The sequence below is a fragment of the Pararge aegeria genome, chromosome 18 (genome assembly GCF_905163445.1).
Source record: "Pararge aegeria chromosome 18, ilParAegt1.1, whole genome shotgun sequence".
NCBI classification, from domain to species: Eukaryota; Metazoa; Arthropoda; class Insecta; order Lepidoptera; family Nymphalidae; genus Pararge; species Pararge aegeria.
Genome location: NC_053197.1, coordinates 547,188 through 568,786, shown reverse-complemented (window position 1 = coordinate 568,786; position 21,599 = coordinate 547,188). Strand labels below are relative to the sequence as shown.

Here is a 21,599-nt window from a genome sequence, read left to right as displayed (position 1 = left end):
GTATTTTTCTTGTATAACTCAGGTCAAATGTAACAATTATGTACTGGAACGCTATAATTAATACTAGATAAGTTCTCAAAACAATGAATATAATATTCAACTAGATACAGGAGACAAAAGTAACATGTACTTGAAAGAAAGGACTATATTCATATAACAATAAGCGTCTAGGCAGCTCAGTTTTACACACATTTTAATTTTTTTTATACTTGTTTATGGCTTAATGTGTGCCAACTAGGCACAAGGTACCTTGTCACATGACGCATGGCATACGCTAAGGCTCATTTATTTCGGTTAAAAGTAACAGAAAACATTTTTATTCCTCTGCTAGTGTTACATAGTACTTTTATATTGTTTGCCAATCCTGTTGTATTCAGAGTGAATCCATTTGCCGATGATTATGCGACGTCGTCATGCGTTATAGACCAAAGGATAGTGGGGTTTTAGTTATAGCGGGTTGGCAAGATTCGATTTTAGTTGATGAACCGTCTGAACAGGCGTTTAATTAAATTTAAACAATAAATATCGATTTCACCTGGAAGTCTCTTGTTGAAAGGGATTCGACTCATCTGAACCTATCAACATTCACTTCGGTATTGTTTCACGCCGAGCACATGAGCTTAGTTTTTTTTTGGATGAATGCCATCTTTTGAACCAATGTTGAATCAATTTTAATTGAACCGTCAGTACGTGTTCATTTTAATTAGTTTTATTTTGTCGAGTAACAATTGTCGGTTAACTAAAATCGAATCGTGTGAACCCGCTACTGGGTTATATATAAGTATACATTGATTCTGCTTCATTACATTTAGAATATTTTTGTAGCTAGGTTAAACTAGGTTAAATGCACATTGCATTTGCATTATTGCTAAATCTAAGCAAGATCCATGCACATTAATCGGAAAAATGAATTTAGGAACAATGTATATGATCTTAGCGTGACACGAGTGAAACTGTAATTTTGTCGCGGCGGGTGCTAATATTCGCAGCCTGTCATGTCATACAAAACAGTCATGTTGGCAAGCTATCACCCTTGTCAAAATGACTTGCGGTCCAGGAATAGAACCCATCACACACATTTTTCTAGTAGGTTTCATTCAGGTCATGAGTGCCGGGATATATATCCCGAGCGTAACAAAGAATTTTAAAACCAGTAACTTGAATTTTGTTTACTTTGACGTTACTGAGAATCGAAAGTCGAATCCGAACTTCGATTAGGAGCGTATAAATCGTAAATTAAGGGTAAAGAAAAGATTGTCTTTGTGATAAAATTACTTCTGTACTGAAAACCGCCTATTAATTTTTAAACTATGTCAGTCATAAAATCCGTTATTGCGGGTAAATACAGCCGATATTTTATTTATACGTGGACCCGTAGTAATAGATTAGTTAAATTGATGCATTTAAAACATTATAAAATTTAACCGCTGTTTTATTACACCGATAAAGACGGTAGATTCCTCTTGAATCTCGTGTTATGCAATAGAAAGTAGACGCAAGATAAAAGCGTGACGTCACGCCTTACGACGCGACGTTAAATGCGGGCGTGCAAAAGGGATTTTTCCAACTCCGCTTCAACTGTAAAAAAACTATGCATACAAATAACGTTACAACAAATTTTAATATTAAAGTACTAATTACTCTTTATTATTATGGTATTTTTGCATTTTAAAATATAATGTACAAGTTCAATAATAACAAAAAAAAATTAAATTAAGTTAAAATGTGCGGTCGTCATTAGCCTCCAAGAACGATTTTGCCTTTAGCATCTTTACTCTATAGAAATTATTATCCAATTCGATAAGTAAAGTAAAGTAAGTTTCTACGTATTTTTCTGGGCTTATATTAATGGCACTCGGGGGTTCACTGTGTACTTGTTTTATTATCGTTAGTGTCATTGCCGTTTGTGTCATTATTGGCATTATATTTAGTGTCATTGTCAATGTCTTTTATGTGTTTAGTGTCAGTGGCAATATCTTTTGAGTTTTTTGTGTCAGTTGCCCTATCTTTTGGGTCTTCAGTGTTATTATCGTTAGTGTCAATAGTGTTGTTAATGGTGTCTGGAATATTTTCGGAACTACTGTCAGAATCCTCACGTGTCACTACTGCATCTTGAATGCCAGCGGGTTTGTCTTCAGTGTTGTCTGTCGCTTGGCTGTCGCTTTCCCTTGAGCTACCGTTGGCCACGGGTGCGTTCGCTTTATCTTTAGAGAGGATGTACGGCCTCAGCAAAGTCAAGAACCAATCTTGAAAACTGGATTTGAAAAATTTACCGAATTCTAAGAACAAGATCACTTCGCCTTCGATCAATTTGATCGAGGCTAAAACGTTTCTACTATTGTGGGCATAAGTTAAGGTCAATTGAAAATTCACTCTGAACGATTCTTTGACTACTTTCATAACTTCCTCGGTTATTCGCGTTTGTTTCGTGATAAAACTGAGATTGGAACAACTGTAAAGTTTAGTAAACTGTTTTCTTTTCCATATGGCTTTGACAATAGTTCCCGTATACCTTTCCCTCTGATTTCTGGCCCCTTCGATTGGTTTCTCTTCAACCTTCGTCAAACAAATTTTGCACATCTCAAACAATTGCATCATGATTTCTCGAACTACCGTTTTCCAATCTGCACTGTCGATGAATTGCAAAATGTGCGGATACAAGACAAATTTGTATTCCAGTAAATTTTCTTTTCGGGGTAGTTTTGGCTTTTGCAAGAGAAGGATTTTTAGGAAACCCGTGCAACCATTTTCCTTTTCTTTCTCGTAGGCGTCTGCGGCGAATTTGAAATAGGCTTTAATTTCAAAGGCCAGTCGACTGTTGATGGAGCAAGCCACATTGTGGCTCAGATCGATCGGGTCTTGCACGCACATGGACGTTGTGAACTTCAAGGGCAGGCTAGAGCGCTCCATTACATTTCTCTTGTATCTCTCAAACACAGGGGGGAGGTTGTTCAGGTCCGTGAATAGCTCTTTGGCCAACGGACTGCCTGTGAGCGGACATGCGACTTTTTTATCAAAATCGAAAGATGAGTAATATTGAAAGAATCCTCCCAAAAGTTCAGAAATGGGTGAAGTGTTTTTTGTTTTCGGCAGAAGTTCGTGGTTGCACTTGAAACCGGTGTTCCAGCTGTCGATGATGACGTCATCGCTGCTGTCTCTCTGCAGCCACTCAACCGATGGTAGGATAGCTTCTGGTTGCTGAAGGTAGAATATGATGAGCATGGTGAGGGCGTAGTTTGACAATTTGCCAGTTCCAGAGAGGCCGTGAACTTTTGCCCAGTATTTGAGGACCACCTGGATAAAATTAAATTGATTAATTTTTTAACCGATCATCGTACGTAAAAAGTAAGATATCATAACTATTGGCGACAATGACCCAAAGAGAAAGTTGGCTACAATCTGAGATGACTGAGGATGCAGACTAAGATAGAAGTTAAGGGATATTTAAATAAACTTTATTTAACTAGATAATGCGTTATAATAACACTTTCAATGTCGCACCCTTGGTCTATCGCTGGTGTCGTTTTTTCTACGAACGTAGAGCAATGCGAAATTTTGTTACGACAAAGAAGTATAACTGCTAAAGAATGTACATAAGTACACACACGTTTTGTTGATGTGAAACATCTATATGCGGAGGGTAAACTTGATTTTTGGCGTGGCGACACAGGCCGTGGCGACGCATCGCCACGCTATATAATTGAATTTTTGTATTTTGTATGTTATTTTGTAATAAACAGTTATTATTAACTGACTTACAAAAAGGAGTGGTTATACATTTTGTTGTATTTTTTTTATTCGTGTAACAAATTTGTAATGCTTTATCTTTTCATTATGCAATATCATTGTAATGCAATGGAATTGGCAAAAAAATCGATGTTTACATCTGCCAAGCGTCCCGTAACGGCTCACACGTTTTTGCACGCCTCATAAGGGAAGCGTTGAGGTGGGTATTACTGTCAGTTTACGCACACCGAGAGATTCTCAAACTTAATATGTCGATTTTTTATTCTTTATTGCTTTTGTAGGTGAATATATTTTTAAATCTCTTTTTATTATTTAAACTAATTGAAAAATTGTTTAAAGAAGTTCCGTCTCGGACGTCCGCGTGTCCGTATGTGCGGATCCCGTATCTCGTGGTCACGATAACGAGCGAAATAGTTCACTTATCGAGTTGGTTTTTTTATGGGCTTCAGTATTTCGGGAACTCACCGCGACGGGCACGAGGCGCGGGTCGGCGTGCAGCAGGAAGGCGATGAGCCTGCTGTTGCGCGCGCCCAGCGGCGTCTTGAAGGTGAGGTCGCAGTGCACGGCGGTGGGCACGTGGAAGCACTTCACGATGGGCGTGTTGGCGCGCGGGATGGCCAGCACCTCGGCGAACGCGCGCGGGTACTTCTGCAGCAGCTTCTTGGCCTGCGGGCGAGAGGTCTGAGCACCCGTGCATTCCACTAGGCTATGGTTCTCGCCAGAAGGCGCCAAAGTCGAAGTCAAATATTTGTTTATTCAAATAGGCGCATAGATGGCACTTTTGATGCGTACATTACATGTAAATGTGACATAGGAGTGAGTTGATGGCGATAAATAAATTCGTCAACTTAAAACTAAAGCTACGGGGGTTCCAAACGCGGCCTGGTCTAAGAAACCCACAACAAACTTAGCCGGTTGTTATTTTTTTGTTATCACCATCTCACATTGTCCTTTAAAAACTATTAAAGAAGTAACCTGGTTAGAGCAATAATTTACACCCGAGCATTTTTATCGTTGACGTAGTCCTTAATACTATAATAGGACTTTTCTATAAGCTTACGTTTAAATACAAACTTTGAACTTTTTCAGAGACATCTCCAATATATAAACTGGTAATTTATTGTAAAATTGTATACAATTTCCTTTAAATGAATTACTTATTTTATGTAGTCTAGTATATTTTTGCTTCTAATAAATATTTGGTGGCGTGGTATTTGTTTCATCATATTTTTGTATTTTAGTGTTGTGTAAGTTTATTTTTCATAAAATGGTAAAATAATTTTATAATTAAGGTGTTATTGTAATTTGCATGTTTTGCATGTTTGTTATATATACTACGACAACGCATACATCGCGATCTAGCCCCAAAGTAAGCGTAGCATGTGTAATGGGTACTGAGATGACTGGTGAATATTTTTATGAATAATATACATATAAAAACCCAGACACTGAAAAACATTCATGCTCATCACACAAACATTTTCCAGTTGTGGGAATCGAACCCACGGCCTTGGAGAAAGCAGGGTCGCTGCAAACTGCGCCAATCGGCCGTTTTATTTTATTATAAGATCAAATTTGTTAACCTGCTATCGCGCAAATAAAGATTTAATTTGATATTACATTTGTCTTTTTTTTGTATTCCTCTACAAGGTTAGCCCTTGACTGCAATCTCACCTGCTGGTAAGTGATGATGCAGTCTAACATGGTAGCGGGCTAACCTGTTAGATAGCATCGAAGGGCATCATACCCCTGATAGGCTTCTACGCGACATCACACCGGAACACTAAATCGCGTAGCGGCACGTCTTTGTCGGTAGGGTGGTAACTAGCCACGGCCAAAGCCTCTCACCAAACCAGACCAGAGAAAATACATGTACAGGATAAATACATGAGTGTTTTTCTTAATAATTCCCATGCCATCGAGAGAATCGACCATCACACGTATAACTAACAAGTTCATATAAAAAACATGTTTTCGACCAAATATTTGCAACAATAGTATAATACCATCGATCACTAAATAATACCCACCTAGATAATTGCATTGTTTTAAAATATTTTATAGGGACGCGAAATAGATATTGATATCGATATAGGATCGTCGTCCTATATTTTAGCATACTCTACAATGTTTTTCTGCAATAAAGGTATCCGCAACATAAGTTTGACGTCTATTTGTATATTTTTTAATATTTGTACGCCTGAGTTCGCCTGCACTATTTTCATTGGTATCGGTATCGTCAATAATTTATTTTATAAATATCGGTTTGCATTCCATTATACCGACAGAATTACAAAACGATGCATCCGCATCCTTATTTTTCTTATCGTCTTAAATAAACGTTATCGGTGCGGCCAGCGGTACCAATAAACTACTTAGGAATGAGTTACTATTGTTTCGAATTTAAAAGTAAATTTAACAATGGTTCTGTATATTTACTGGAAGGATTATTATATTTAAAATGCATATTATTTTAAAATTTCCTTCTTTGTCGGCAATCCGCATTCGTATGTAAGTAGGTATTTAATACTGTTTTTTTACTTATTTATTTATCATGATTCGTAAATGACATTCACAAGTTACACACAGGTTGACGTTGCCGCGATTTTGAATATAGTAAAATAGTGTACCTACCAGATGTAAAGCCACTATATTTAAAGCTCTTTAGAAAATGATTATTTTTGAAAAAAAGAAAATCTGTGTTGACTACATTAGAGTTTTATTCTATTTTATCCAACAAAAAAATACAAATTGCTATTCAAATGCGACAAGTGTTGGGTTTTCATGTTGTTCAATAAATAAATGAGAAAATACGAGTGATGTAATAACACACCTGTTGCGTAAAGGCCGCATAGCTGTCGCGATAAGTTTAAACACGCCAGGCGTGTGGGGCCGCATGCTCGTAGCGCCTGTTTCGAATACGCTTCACCAGTGCTGAAAACACGCCTAGCGTGTAATCCTGCCGCACTCGTGTACCGTATTTGTTAATGTTAGGCAGCAGTCAACGTGTTAAATTCACAGCGCTCACCGTTGCGCCAGGGAGGTCATCGTATATTTATAGCATACAAGAAAAACGTCCTGCAACGTGCCGCCCTGTGTCCATCAACTTGAAGCGTATGTTCTTGTAATTAAACCGGCAACCGTTCTCTTCAGAACGGAACACATCAACGCGGCTCAGCGGCAGAAATAAGTTTATATGTATTGATTTGGTTTATTTACTTATTAGCATGTATGTTTATATTATACAGCACCTTTCTGTCTGTCTATTTTTGAATATCGCCCTAACTTAAAGGTTGTAGTCTGTGTGGTATTTGTACAAACCCAGATTTAAGTTTGATATTTTTATGTCATATTTATAAGTTTCTGTGGTGTACAATAGAGTATTTACATACACACAAAATTTTTTTTTCTTTTTTTTTGTATTGATTTAAAGTAATTGAAAGACCGACATTATATTTTTTTTCAAATGTCAAGTGTCAAGTGAGTCTAGGGGACTTTACGATTAGCCGAATCGGTGTCGTAACTTAAAATGGCGCCTAAAGTCGTTGTAAAACAAAGCGTTCGTGAAACGTTTTTTGTTTCTCTAGGAATAATCGAAATTACTAAGCATCTAGGTTTAGTGAGAACGGGCGTTACAGGCCATACCATGAGACGACGCACTAAAGGAAATCAAATATTGACAGATTAGTATAGTGCTGTGAACGCTGGCGTGCAGAGTACCTTGTTGACGAAGTTGGTGTCGGGGTGGCGGAACACGGCCGGCAGCTGGATGAAGCAGTCCGCGTCGCTGCTCTTGATGCCCAGCCCCGTGGTGATGGAGCCGAAGGGCAGCGCCACGCAGCCTGCGACAAAGTCAAAGTCAAAGTCAAAAATATCTTTATTCAAGTAGGCCCATAGGTGGCACTTTTGATGCGTACATAATAATAATAAATATAATAAATATACTACGACAATACACACATCGACATTTAGCCCCACAGTAGCTACTACTAGGTACTAAGATAGCTGATGAATATTTTTATGAATTTGATACACATAAATACTTATAATATACAGATAAACACCCAGACACTGAAAAACAATCATGGACATCACACAAACAGTTTCCAGTTGTGGGAATCGAACCCACGGCCTACGACTCAGAAAGCAGGGTCGCTGCCCACTGCGCCAGTCGGCCGTCAGACAGATAAGAATTACACGGTAGTGAGATGATGGCGATAACCACATTCGTAAACTTAAAACTAAAGCTACGAGGGTTCCGAACGCGTCCTGGTCTAAGAAGAAGCCCACAACAAACTTAGCCGGGTGTTTTTTTTTGTTATCACCATCTCAAAATGTAATTTTAAATTATTAGAAGAGCAACCTGGTTAGACCCAAGCTTTTTTATCGATTACGCAGTCCTTTATACTATAATAGGACTTTTCGAAGCTTACGTTTAATACAAACTTTGAACTTTTTAAGAGACATCTCCAAGATGTCAATTGGTAGTTTATTGTAGAATTGTATGCAATTTCCTTTAAACGAATTATGAATTTTATGTAAACTAGTATATTGCACTGTAAGAATAACTTACTTCTAATGTTTAAATTATTGCAGTCACATTTTTTCTTAAATTTAGAAATGTTTTTATGACAAGCCACGGCATTCCACTTAATCATTCCTGATTCCTCCTTCCGAAGCTTGGCAATCATTAGGGCTATCTCTACTTTGGACACCGCTGCTCTAAATAATGATTTGGGGCTATTTCCAAACCATTGTCGTAGATTTCCGAGCCATGATATTCTTTCCCCGTCCCGGCCTTCTCCTGCCTGCCACTTTACCTTGTATGATAAGCTGAAGAAGTTCATATTCTTTGGTGTTCCGCATCCTTTCAATATAGGGTATGTTATTCTACTAGTCAAGCCCTTTTATTTGATAACTTGATTCATTTCATTATTATTAACACTGTGTTGTATTCAAATTGCATGTTTTTTCATTAATTTTATATGTTAATTGCAATGAATTGTTTGTAAACTTTGCAAGCCATGTGATGGCAATTAACTGTGGCTCAGTAATTTATATTTAAATATCATCTTTGTTTACTTGCATACTATGCAAATAAATATATGTTAAAAAATATATATAATCCGCCATCTTGAATAAATTTCACCAAACATAACTAAGAGCACACCCGACTGATTCATCTTACAAACAAAAGTTATGATAATATAGTCTTCGTGAGACAAAATATTACTCTTTATAAACAAAAAGCTGATAAAATCGACATACCAAAAACTGACATAAATAAGTGACATCTGGATATTGTCTGCGAAAGGTGCAGAACTCCTTTGTAGGGTTGAGTATAAGCCTTTACACCTGATTCCTAAGGTAATTCTCAACCTAGCAATACATACATTTAAAAAATGTGTAAAAACACATAGAATACAACGAGGTTACTATACATTTGATGAATTTCTTAATAACAAGGCCCATTAGAAGCAGCCAGCTTCGCTCTCATCTCCCGTAAGATAGAAAAATTATTGTAAACGTTGATGTTGGAAAAGAGCAACCACCGAACCGGTGGTAGATTCACTACAAACACACATACTTGACGTTTCAAAAGTCCTTATAAAGTAGGACGACGACTTGAAATAAAAAAAAACGTGTAAGTACTCTTGTACACGTTTTAGAAGTTATACTTATTTGGCGTAACGAGATAAATGTCTTTTCAAAAATTTTATCTTTCGCCTTATTCTACGTTTGCAGTAAAAATTACACTTACAATAAAAAAAAGGTATTGTTTGAATTATTAAAAGTCAACCGTCAAACCTTTTTTAGAAAAACTAAAATGTTGAGTATAGCTAACTTCATGGTGTCGGTTTTTCGTGACGCGCATCGTTATTTATTCTCACCATTTTTCCCTAAAGCGCCAAAAGAAGTATAACTTCAAAATTTGAATTCTTTAGATTTTAAAGAAAAATATAAAATCCGCAGAAACACGCACGCACGCACGCACACGCACACACGCACTCACAGTCACGTCAAACTGAAACACCCCGTCGTCTTAGCGTCGGGATAGTAGCCGCGGGCTCACCCGGCCATAGCTGCTGCAGGTACCGCTCCAGGTCGGCGTAGAGCGCGCTGAGCTTGGTGACCTCCTCCTGCGTGAGGCGCACGGCGTTGAGCACGCTGTCCAGCTGCGAGTGGAAGTCGCCCGCCAGGCTGATGAGGCGCGGCTCCACGATCGCGCCTGTAACGACATTTTTATAAATTCTTTCCAAAAAGAAAATAACCTACAATGCCCTATTACTATTATTTTTATTGCAGTTGACATACAAATTTGTATCTAAATAAGGTTTTTAAGAAATATTATAGCATCAGTTTAGAATTCAGTACAAAAAAATCATTGGAATGATCTGCTGAAACGAGCCGTAATTTTACAGCCAGCGCTATTAAATCTAACGGGATATACAATGCCTTATAGCCCTTGTATAATACACAACTAAACCGATTCGTTTATTTGCATGAAACATGAAAACTTTTTGTAGGTATAAAAAGTATATATATATATATATGATTAGACACGATTCATGACATGTCAAACCTAATTCAATGAATATAAATTGTTATGGCAAAAGTATGGAGGGTAGAGGTAAGGAGAGTCATCTTATATGGGAGAAAAGTTGAAAAGTGTCCAGTGTATGCGCTAAATAACAGTTCAAAAATCCTCCACAATGGCGCTGGTGGATGCACCGGGTATGGTATGAATGTAGCAATCGTAGATGAATTGAAGTATGCCGAGTTAAAAAATTTAATGTCATTATCGACTAAAGTAGTTAATTATTGAGAATTTCAACAACTTACGTTGTACAAAATATTGTGGTAAATATAACCTTACTTCCTTGTATCTCCATACTTCCTTGTTTATTTTTCAAGCCTACTCTAACAATATTTATATTTGGCGCTTCTTTTAAGAGTTACCCTGATGCAAATGTGGCGCCATCCTAATTTAATACATTTTGACGACACTTTTTCATATACACAGATGACTCTCCTTACCTCTACCCTCCATAGGCAAAAGGTAAAGAATAATGGCGCTTGGCGATCGACAGCAATAATGAGAACATCATAGTCAAAATATGTCCGTAATATTTTCTTTGTACATCGTTATCATCGACAGCGTATTACAGTCCGCCGCTGGACTAAAGGTCCGCCGGGTTTGCCCATAATAAATAATCACCACGCTGGGTCGGTGATCGCAGTACAAGGTAGTAGCACAGAGGACGCTGCTGCCCGTTCTGTGTTATATTCCCTTATTCGCAAAATTCAAAATTCAAAATTCATTTATTTCAAGTAGGCCTAATACAAGCACTTTTGAAACGTCAAGTCTGTCCGTGTGTAGTGACTCTACCACCGGTTCGGAAGGCAGATTCTACCGAGAAGAAGCCGGCAAGAAACTCAGCAGTTGCTCTTTTCCAACATCAAAAATTTACATTTTATATTTTAACATTCATTTTTCTATCTTGTGAGAGATGAAAGCGGAGCCGGGTGCTTCCAAGCAACCTTGTCATTAAGAAACTCATCAATTGTATAATAACCTCGCTGTAATAAATGTGTTTTAACACATTCTTTAAACTTATGGATTGGTAGGTCCAAAATTACCTTAGGAATCATATTATAAAAGCGTATACTCAATCCCACAAATGACTTCTGCACCTTTCGCAGACGATATGCAGATGTCACTAATTTATGACCATTTCTTGTAAGTCGACTGTTTATATCCACTTTTTGTTTATAAAGACTAATATGTTGTCTTACAAATACTATATTGTTATAAATGTATTGTGAGGCTACCGTAAGTATACCAATTTCTTTAAATTTTTCACGGAGCGATTCACGTGATTTAAGTTTATATATTGACCGTACAGCTCTTTTCTGCAATATGAATATAGTTTCAATATCAGCAGCTTTGCCCCATAATAAGATCCCGTAAGACATCACACTATGAAAGTACGCGAAGTAAACAAGTCTTGCTGTTTCTACGTCAGTAATCTGTCTAATTTTCCTGACGGCGTAGGCAGCCGAGCTTAGTTTACCTGCTAGTGTATCTATATGGGTACCCCACTGAAGCTTACAATCCAAGGTCATGCCCAGAAAAACTGTGGAATCTTCCATTTTAGTGATTCTCCATTTATTATTATATTTTTATTAACTTTCTTTACATTTGGTAAAATAAATTCCACACACTTAGTTTTTTTTGCATTTAAAAGTAAATTATTGACAGTAAACCAGTGCGACACATGCGACATAGCACGGCTTACATCGTCAGAGCTGTCTCTACCTCTATCAGTTTTAAAAATTAGAGATGTATCATCAGCAAACAGTACAATGTCACAGGTTTCACTGACATGGTGTGGTAGATCATTTATATACACCAAAAATAGAAAGGGACCCAAGATTGAACCCTGTGGGACACCCATTGACGTAGCCGACCCCTGCGACTTAATGTCTTTTATGCAAACCCTTTGGGTTCTGTCACTGAGATAAGAGGCAACCAAATTTAGTGCAACGTTTTTGATACCATAATGGGCTAGTTTAAGAAGCAAGGTTTTATGATCGACACAATCGAATGCTTTGGATAGATCACAAAAAACACCAATGGCATTCTGCGAACGTTCCCAGGCATCGTACACATGTTTTAAAAGTTTAGCGCCTGCATCCGTGGTGCTACGACCTTTAGTAAAACCGTACTGCTCCGGATGTAGTAAGTTATTTACATTGAAGTGATTCAAAAGTTGATTTAATATAATTTTTTCAAAGACCTTACTAAGAGCTGGTAAGATTGAAATGGGTCTGTAATTGTTAATGTCGTTTTTATTGCCAGATTTAAATAGAGGTATAAGTTTACTATGTTTCATTAAATTTGGAAAAGTACCTCTATCAACACATTCATTAAAAAGTATGGCTAAGTAAGGGGCAATAACGTCTATAATGTTAGATATTACCATTACAGACATACCCCATAAATCACCGGTTTTTTTCTGTTTCAACAACTTAAAATTCTTTATTATATCATATGCAGATATATGTTTAAAATTAAATAAAACGTTGCACTCATTAACGTTGTTCCTCAATAAACTCTGAGCTGCAGTAGGTGAAGAATTAAGTGAATCAGTCAACAAAATAGGAACACTCTGAAAAAAGTTTTCAAAGGTACTTGCAACCTCACTGTCAGCGGTAACTTTATTATCATTAATAATTAATTCAAAGTTTACGTTGCGAGATTTAGCTTTCCCAGTTTCATTATTAACAATTTTCCAGGTTGTTTGTACTTTGTTATCCGATTTTATGATTTGATCCTTAAAGTATAGCGACTTAGCATGAAAGCAAACGTTCTTAAACGTTTTAGAGTACATTTTTACGTGTTGTAGGAAAGCTGGAGTATGGTTATATTGTTTTTCACTATAGAGCTCATACAAATTATCTCTACTTTTGTATATGCCAATAGTTGCCCAATCGCTAAACTTTATTTTTTTATTGAAATCTATATGTTTGAAATTGAATATTTTGTTAAATTCATTTTCTATGATATTAAAGAGCGTACCATAAATGCTGTCAGGATGACCGTTCTTAAAGACAAGGGCAGGAATTTTGGATGATATTTCACCTTTGAATCGCGTCAATTTGCTCTTAGTTATCGGCCTACACTTGACGATATGTTTATCTTTGTTTATATTATTCAAAACAGTAATTTGTTGGCCACAATGATCTGATCTTAAGTTGGTTATTATCGATTTACCTAAGATATCACAGTTGAGAAAAATATTATCTAAACACGATGCTGAGGTTGCTGTGATTCTAGTAGGTTCACTAAAAGCATAATTTAAATTAAAACATTTAAATAAGTTTAGCAACCTAGTCGTAGTTGCATTACTAAGTAAAATATCAACATTAAAATCCCCGCATACTATTGCTTTTTTTGTGGATACAGACAATCGCTTAAGCACATCTTCCATTACATCCTCAAAAAGGCTAAAATCACCTGAGGGGGGACGATATACACACACTATTATAAATCGCTCCAGCTCCACACAAGATAGTTCTACAGTGCGTTCAACAGAAAGACTAACTATGTCTTTTCGCTCCTTACAAGTTATATTATTGTGTACAAAAATTAAGGACCCACCATGAATTGCAGTCCTTCTGAAGAACACACTTGACATTTTGAAATTCCTTAAGATAACTGCTGGATGTGCACCAGTGAGCCAATGCTCAGTAATACACAGAATGTGTATATTGAGTTTTTCCACAAACAGTTCTATTTCAATTTCTTTGCCGGTTAAGCTCTGTATATTTTGATGTACAATGTTCATATTGGAGAGCTTCTCCGTTGTCTGTCGCCTCGTACGAGACCCGCGGGAAGAGGAAAGGTGATGACAATATCTGCCGTCACCACCCAGCAAAGTCTAAGTACATAATTTCTATTTAATGTTGTTATTGATCAATAAATAGAAATAATATTACTTGTATACTAAATTATATATTTTACATAATTCGGCAACTATTAATTTGGTTATATTAATATACTTTTTGAACAAATTAGCTACATATATATTTCTAAAGATTGTATTATATATTTGTAAAATTTAAAATTAGAAAATTTAAATTATATTTCAAGTATTATTTTTATTTAGGTAAACTGTTTACCATTAAAAATTAAAATATAATCGATATATATAATATAATGAAGTTTGCCTATTTTAGCAATTGAATTTACATCGAAGTGTGGCTGGTAATAACTAGATCGCGATCTCATAGTTTTCTATTATATATTGATTTTTTTTTAAACCACAAATTGTAAGTCTACAAACGACATAGCGTCGTGATCGTCGGTCAAAGAGTGAATTGTATATGGAGGATGGACGTCCGCAGTGACGCTTGCTTCACCCAACATACCTTTCTGCTTTTTCTTTGCGGCGTTCTGCTTGGCGGAATCCCGGCTGCTGAAGGCGCGCACGGTGAGGAACTCCCCGTAGATGTTCACCTGCAATTCATTCATTAATATACTTTTATTGTGCGCCACAAAAAGTATATGAAACAAAAAAGCGTTTACAATTTAGCGGCCTTATCGCTACGTAGCAGTCTCTTCCAGGCAACAAAGAGCGTATAAAAAATGACGGAAAATAGGACAGTATTGTAACCGAATTACGAAATAATGTTAAAGGATGGATGAGTATGTTTCACAAGGGGTCACCCAGTAAATATATGAAATCAAAAGTAGCATATTTAGAATTCAAAACAATCAATACTTTAGTGTGGACTTATGACAACCCTATTAAAAATAAAAGACCGACACGCGCATAGTACCTACGCTACGCGACGCGCACCTAATAAAGTGACAGGAGTCGCATGATTTTAATTTTGCATGTGATGTTAGGGCCGTATCTGATTTCTTTCATTAAAACCTAGGGCAGCGGGTTACTCGAAAACTATTAGGTTTCCGGTTTCACAGATAAGTCTCAGAGACAGTAGATAATGTACCTCTAAAACCTGTGAATAATTCGATTTTCATTTACACGTTGGATACAAATACCACTAGAAAAATATTTCAATAGTTTAAATAAACATATCATCATCATCTTTTGTAACCTCAATACCCCAACGGCCATAGATTCTCCTATATAGAGCTATGTGCCCCCCTCTTGCCACTTCAGTTGCGCGACTCGTTGAGCTTTGTCGGTAACTATTGTATATTATATTATATATAATACCTTGTTGGTGTCATCGATGGCTTCCTTTGCGTCATCTGCGTCCGAGAAGTTTAATAATGCGAACTTGTTGCTTATCTTGTCCACTTTGACGGACCCGTAGCTCTCGAACACGCGCACGAGGTCTTGCGGCTGCGTGTATGTCGGGAAACCTACAGGATCATACGACAAATTGAGTCTTTGCGAAAACCTGGGAACGATTCGGGAGGAGACATTTGGAAAGGCAAGGCAAGGCATTCCAAAGCTTAACAGCCTGAATAGTGAAGGACTTGTGGAAGAAAGAAGAATTATGAGAAGGCCTTTACCTTTAGGATCAGTTTCCTTGCCGGAGAACTTCACCTGGGCGACCTACAAACTCAAATTTCTACTTTAAGTAAGGCTGGAAGGATCTATCTTGTATTTTTTTTAATAAATATAGGAAATAATAATTACAAACTAAAATTAATATTTACAATAAATATAAGCCGTCTAACTGTTCAACTCGTCAATTGCAAATTGTATTGTTATAAAAATGTTTCCGCGAAAACGCTCGCCGGGTGTTATGGCCGTGACGTGACGTCATAGACAAATTTGAGTCCTTTGATTTTTTATTTTGGTATCGATAATCCCAACCCCACCAGACCGAAATTTTTGTATTGACTAATAGATTTCTACATTATACAAAATCCAACATACCGGACACGTGCACTTTGAACGTGCCTTTTGGTTGCGGCGGTTCTTCCATCGCTTACGGGAACAGAGTTGCGCCTGAAAATACAATTTTTACTTTATTCATCTTCTTGTCAACACACTATCGGCCCACGAAAGGGCATGGGTCTTCTCCCACTATTATTATAATACATAATTATATCTCTAATGTTCAAAACGTTGACTATAAAATAGGCAAAATTGGAAAAGGTTTGTGAGCTAGCAACATTCCGCGAGAGTGAGACGTGTGTCCCCATGCAATTCTCACTTTCACAGTTTTTGGACACAATGCACTGCATAAACTAATGGCTGAAAAATAGTTCTGTAAGTTCCTAATTAATTGGAGGCGACTAAATACTATAACAACGGAGAGCGGGCAGCAGCATCCTCAGTGCTACTACTACCATCTTCTGAGATCACCATAATCACTGATGATGATGATGAATATTTATAATATTAGTACATAAAACAGTCAGTCAATATGTAACAGTAGAATAATATAAGTAACTATATATATATTATAATAATCAGTGCTTTGACTTAAAAAGGAAAAAAGAATGTACTTACAATTTAATTGTTGGTAAACATGAAATCTAAAACATTCATCTGACGTTTATAGTATTACTGACAAAATAAATTTCATAACACTATTTATATAACTAATTTGTACATCATTACATTGATCGCGATTGTTAATGATGTAAATTTTTATATTATATTTATCTTTTAATGTTTGTTGTTTATATTTTTTAACTAATTAAGATTTACTTAATGATTTCAAAATTCGTCTCTACAATGGGGTGTGCTTTAAATTTTTTTTTTTTTTCACATAGTAATTGACGGACGTCGCAGATGGCCCACCTGATGGCAAGTGGAAAACCATTGCCTACAAACAAAGCAACACTTTACAGGGCATGCTAGGAGCAAATCCTTCAACATGCCGCCCTTGTCCATCAATTTGAGACTTCCCCAGACAAGCTCTGTCACAAAAAGCTCTACTACTAGTAGTAAAACATACAAATAGTCCAATTCTTTGTTTGACCCATGCATTAGAGAAACAAATTTCTTTGCAAATTTATCCATTGAATGTGAAAATGTATTTATGACTAATATAGCTACCCACTTTGGAAACAAGTATATTTAAACCGTATTCGCTATACGTTTAACTGTTAAATCTTGAGCCCTATACCCAGTTTTACTGGTAAACTGAGTTCAGCCTTAGTTTCAACAGTAGCAGTAGGGACTCAACCTCAAAATCAACTAACCTGTATCAACTTGGATTACTTTTGAAAAATATTTGCTCTCTAAATATCCTTTATTGCCTGCTGTCAAAACAACTCCATTTTCTGATTCGTAGAACTTTATTCCATCTGTTAATGCTTTGGCCAAATCTATGAATACATAGATTTCCACGTCCTTCCGAATTCCACTTATAATGTTGGGGTCATCAAGAGTACCTAAAAGTTATTTTATATTATATTCAAATTCAAAATGTCTTTATTCATGTAGGCCTATCAAAGGCACTTATGAAGTGTTCATCCATAAATGTTTACATAATTGTAAGGGAATAGTGATAATTTTGTTTGCAAACTTAAGCCGAGAGTTACAAACGTGCCCTGGTCTAATTAGAGCCAACAACATATTTAGCCGGGTAATTTTGTTTTATTAAAACCATCTCACGGTAAATTAATATTAAGCTATGAAGTTAGAGCAATTCAAACCCAAGCTTTTTTATCGTTTAAGTATTCCTTATCATTACAATAGGATTTTTCTGTTAAATAAAATTTGAACTTATAGAGAGACATCTCAATTGCTTTTGAATGAATTAGCAATTTTATGTAGCCTAGTAAACTGCACAAAGAGTTTATTTTTGCATTTGTAATGATACAAAACATTTTATTTTTAAATTTTGTTATGGACATAAATTAAAGTCATCATTCTCATAGGAAATTGCTGCTCGCTCTAGCTTAATTGGTGGGCTTTAATAATTTTCTAGACCAGATTCACTTGCCTCTAAGTCTTGTTTGCAGACAACTACTATCCACTCCCCACTATAAAGTTGAATTATTCTAGTTTTGTTTTATTCTGATATATATAAGCCCTTGAAAAAACATTGAACGATGGAAGGTGCAAAGAAGGTGAAAATCATTGTTTCCTTCATTTGTTCAGGAAACACTATGCCACAGACAGACACACACTCGCACTTATCCCTGTTGTTTTTGTGTTAAAACAAAGAATAAGTTAAGTAGTTACCTTTGGCTAAATGTATGTGTTTTCTTTTCATACAACTCAGTCCTTGTATTTTAATGTAGGGCCACCATTTGTTGTATGTACCGTGAACCACTGTTTTGCACTTTGCCTGCAAATAAAAGACATCACAATTATCTTTAAATGAGTTGAAAAGAGGATAATCTGTTTAGTCAAGATATACACAACTTTTTCAAGTTTAATTACTTTTATTTAATCTAGGTATAATATGATTTGTGTTAGTGTTAACACTGAATAGATTACTTAAATACAAAAATTAATTTTATTAAACAACTTACAAAAAAGGAAGAGGTTCTCAATGTGTTTGTACGTTTTTTTTGTTCACAAATGTTAGAATAAAATAAATTGACAGACCCAATAACACTGTTAAAGTCAGTGAAAATGGCAGTTTGCATTTAGTTAATCCAATTATTATGTTGAAATAAAATGTGAGAACACTATTTCTGCGTAATTTAGCATTAATTATAAATGTTACATTTCAGAAAGGTACTCAACTAAGCAAGCTTAGCAACTACAATAATTATTAATGTTTGAATCTATGGCAGAAAGCAGAAAAGGGCATATTAGTTTTTAAATGGGATCAGGTATGGTCACCAGGTTTTGATTAATAAGGTGCAAAATTATGGCTATTTGGATTTTGGCTTCTCAAGTACATTTTTGACTGTAATGACTATCAGGTAAAGTCAAAGTCCTATCAATCTAAAAAAAGAGTTAATACCTCTAATATTGGTGTCAGCCCACTATCATCTATTTCACTGATAGTATGTCCCTGGTGTGCTTTTATCTCAAGAACTTTAGTGTCTGGGTTGTTCCTTAACTTGAACCTCTGCTTGTCATTGGTGGAAACAACTCTTTGAATATCACATAGAGTGTATTTCCTGCATAACCTGTGCTGAAGAATGTCCTGCACTGATATGTATCCTTCTGGGCTGAAACAATTTTGTTGATAAAACATTTGGAAACAATTATTTTCCTGGTTAAACATTGTCTTAAAGAACACAAAAAGAATATACAGATATTTTGAGATTATGGATTGTGGTCATGATGGATTTTGACAAGTCTGCTTGGAAGCAGGCAACTCTGCTCTCATCTCTCACAAAACAGAAAAATTCGAAAGATTGTTAAACTATAAAATGATAATGGAAAAGACCAATCTGCCGAGTTTCTTGCTCTTCTCAGTGGAATCTGCCTTCCGAAACCGGTGGTAGAGTCACTACAAACAGACTAATTTGACGTTTCAAAAGTGCTTATAAATTAGGCCTACTTGAAATAAATGAATTTTTAATTTTTTTTTTGATGATCCATGCGTCTGCGTTGAAATATTGACAAATTCCAAAATATTTGTGTAGTATGTTCTTGTTTATTTTATTTACATTTATTGAGGAGAAGATTGGCATTGTCAGACAAATGATCCACCCTTTTCACCATTTACCCGTTTAACTATTTAAATAAAATTCGGTAATCAGGAACATTGTCTCGTATCTCAGTGACAAACCAAAATATTGAGCATGAAAGATGAATTTTTGACATGGACCTGCTTTTTAGCTCCTTAAAGAAAATTAAAAGTGGTGTAAAAATACTTTTAATGTACTTTTATACTTATTTTTATCTATTTCTTGCTTGCTGTTTTTAATAATTATGTACCTATTCTTTTTCTCACCACCGCCTTACTGCTCCGCTTAATGCTTTTAAAATTTCCACTATTGTAAATTAATGTACTTTTTTGGTAAAGTTAGGCTTAGGTTACTTCTATGTAATGACTGTTTTTGGCAACTTAAACAGAAAGTAAAATCTCAGGGTACACAAACTTGGGTGTCCCTCAGGGCTCTATTTCAGTGTAATACATGATCAGCTATCACTTTATGTCAGTAATGCTAATTTTGCTTACAGTGAAATCTGTTTAGTAATTGTATATTTATCGTCGCCTCGTACTCAAAGTCGCAAACAATATTTTGATTGCGAAGGCACGACATAAAAATATTGTTTGTAATCAGCAAATAACGTAGTCGGTTTCGTGTTATTTAAATACCTTATTTTAAGCCTTTCTTTAATTGCGCCGTGTCGAAGTAGCCACGAGAGACTTTTGCTGAGCTGTGAATCTTCGTTATTCCTGTAAAAATTGTCAGTAATGCAAGAATAGAGGGAATTTAAACACAATAAGTTAAAATCTATTGTTATGGATTCAACTACAAGTAGGTATGTTATATTACAATAAAATTATAGAAATTAACTGATTATTGAAGTACAAAATGATTAAATACAAGGGCAGTTGCATGTACATACATTGAATTATATGGTGACGGGATTTCTTGATTTACGGAGTTGCTAATAAAATAAGAAAAATAGAATTTTAATAAAGTTCAACGGTAGCAACAACCTACGTCACAAAGTGGCCATAGACTAAAAACCAATTATCATATTAATCTGTGTTACAAACCAGGCAGATTAATGCCAAATGCCAATTGAACATCTAGAGATAGCCATGATAGGTATGGTCATTAGAAACTCTGAAAAGAGAAGCAAAAAAAAGCTATTCCGATAAAATGATCCACCCATCATTTTGAAAAGCGTGTCTCCTCCATCCTACCTGGTCTTGGCGAAGTTAATTGCACCCAATTGGTACAATCGCGGACCTTTAAACAAAATTGAATTTAATGGTCAAATTACAAGAATGTGTGAGCCGTCACGGGACGCAGATGTGAAACATTGAAATTGTTTTATATAAGTTATATGCTTAAAATAACAAATTACGACAGGAATAAGATATAGCGTAAAAGACAAAGCTTTACAAATTTATTCAATAAAATAATGTTTATTAAATTTTTATTAAACACAAAATAAAATTAAATTTATTCCATCATAGAGCGTGGCGATGCGTCGCCACGGCCTGTGTCGTCACGCCAACAATCAGGTTTTCCCCCCGCCTATAGACGTTTCACATAAAAACTGCAAATACAGCAGACCAGCAGAGCTACTACTATAGCTATATTTTATTTATTTATTTGGTATCTATGACCCATCTACACTATAACAGTAGTAACACTTTAGTATAGTAGTTTATTTTAAATAACAATGGCACAGTTACCTATAACTATGAACAGCAAAAGCTCAAATAGGATCGTCTATTACGTAAAATCCAAGCTCAGAATC

The 21,599-nt window shown here is 35.9% G+C and overlaps 1 protein-coding gene across 2 annotated transcripts; it reads right to left on the bottom strand.

Moving 5' to 3' along the window:
- Positions 1 to 47: 47 nt before the first annotated feature.
- LOC120631592 (speckle targeted PIP5K1A-regulated poly(A) polymerase-like) lies at positions 48 to 20,851 on the bottom strand. Of its 2 annotated transcripts, XM_039901232.1 has the most exons (11): positions 20,733 to 20,851; positions 20,479 to 20,559; positions 19,168 to 19,378; positions 18,435 to 18,540; positions 17,447 to 17,638; positions 15,498 to 15,646; positions 14,683 to 14,770; positions 9,821 to 9,976; positions 7,468 to 7,589; positions 4,213 to 4,413; positions 48 to 3,294 (listed from the first exon to the last, which is right to left on the bottom strand). In XM_039901232.1, coding segments are annotated over exons 1-11 (2,739 nt in total). In that variant the 5' UTR covers positions 20,735 to 20,851; the 3' UTR covers positions 48 to 1,863. The 2 variants fall into 2 exon arrangements, with proteins under 2 accessions (XP_039757166.1, XP_039757165.1); XM_039901231.1 differs by lacking the exons at positions 18,435 to 18,540; positions 19,168 to 19,378; positions 20,479 to 20,559; positions 20,733 to 20,851 and adding an exon at positions 16,170 to 16,241 and having other exon boundaries at positions 17,447 to 17,573.
- Positions 20,852 to 21,599: the final 748 nt, after the last annotated feature.

Coding starts and splice junctions, on each gene's coding strand:
- LOC120631592 (XM_039901232.1), bottom strand. Junction 17,639..18,434: donor ACACATACATTTAGCCAAAG/GTAACTACTTAA, acceptor AATAACTTTTAG/GTACTCTTGATGACCCCAAC. Junction 9,977..14,682: donor CGCAAAGAAAAAGCAGAAAG/GTATGTTGGGTG, acceptor ATGTCGTTACAG/GCGCGATCGTGGAGCCGCGC.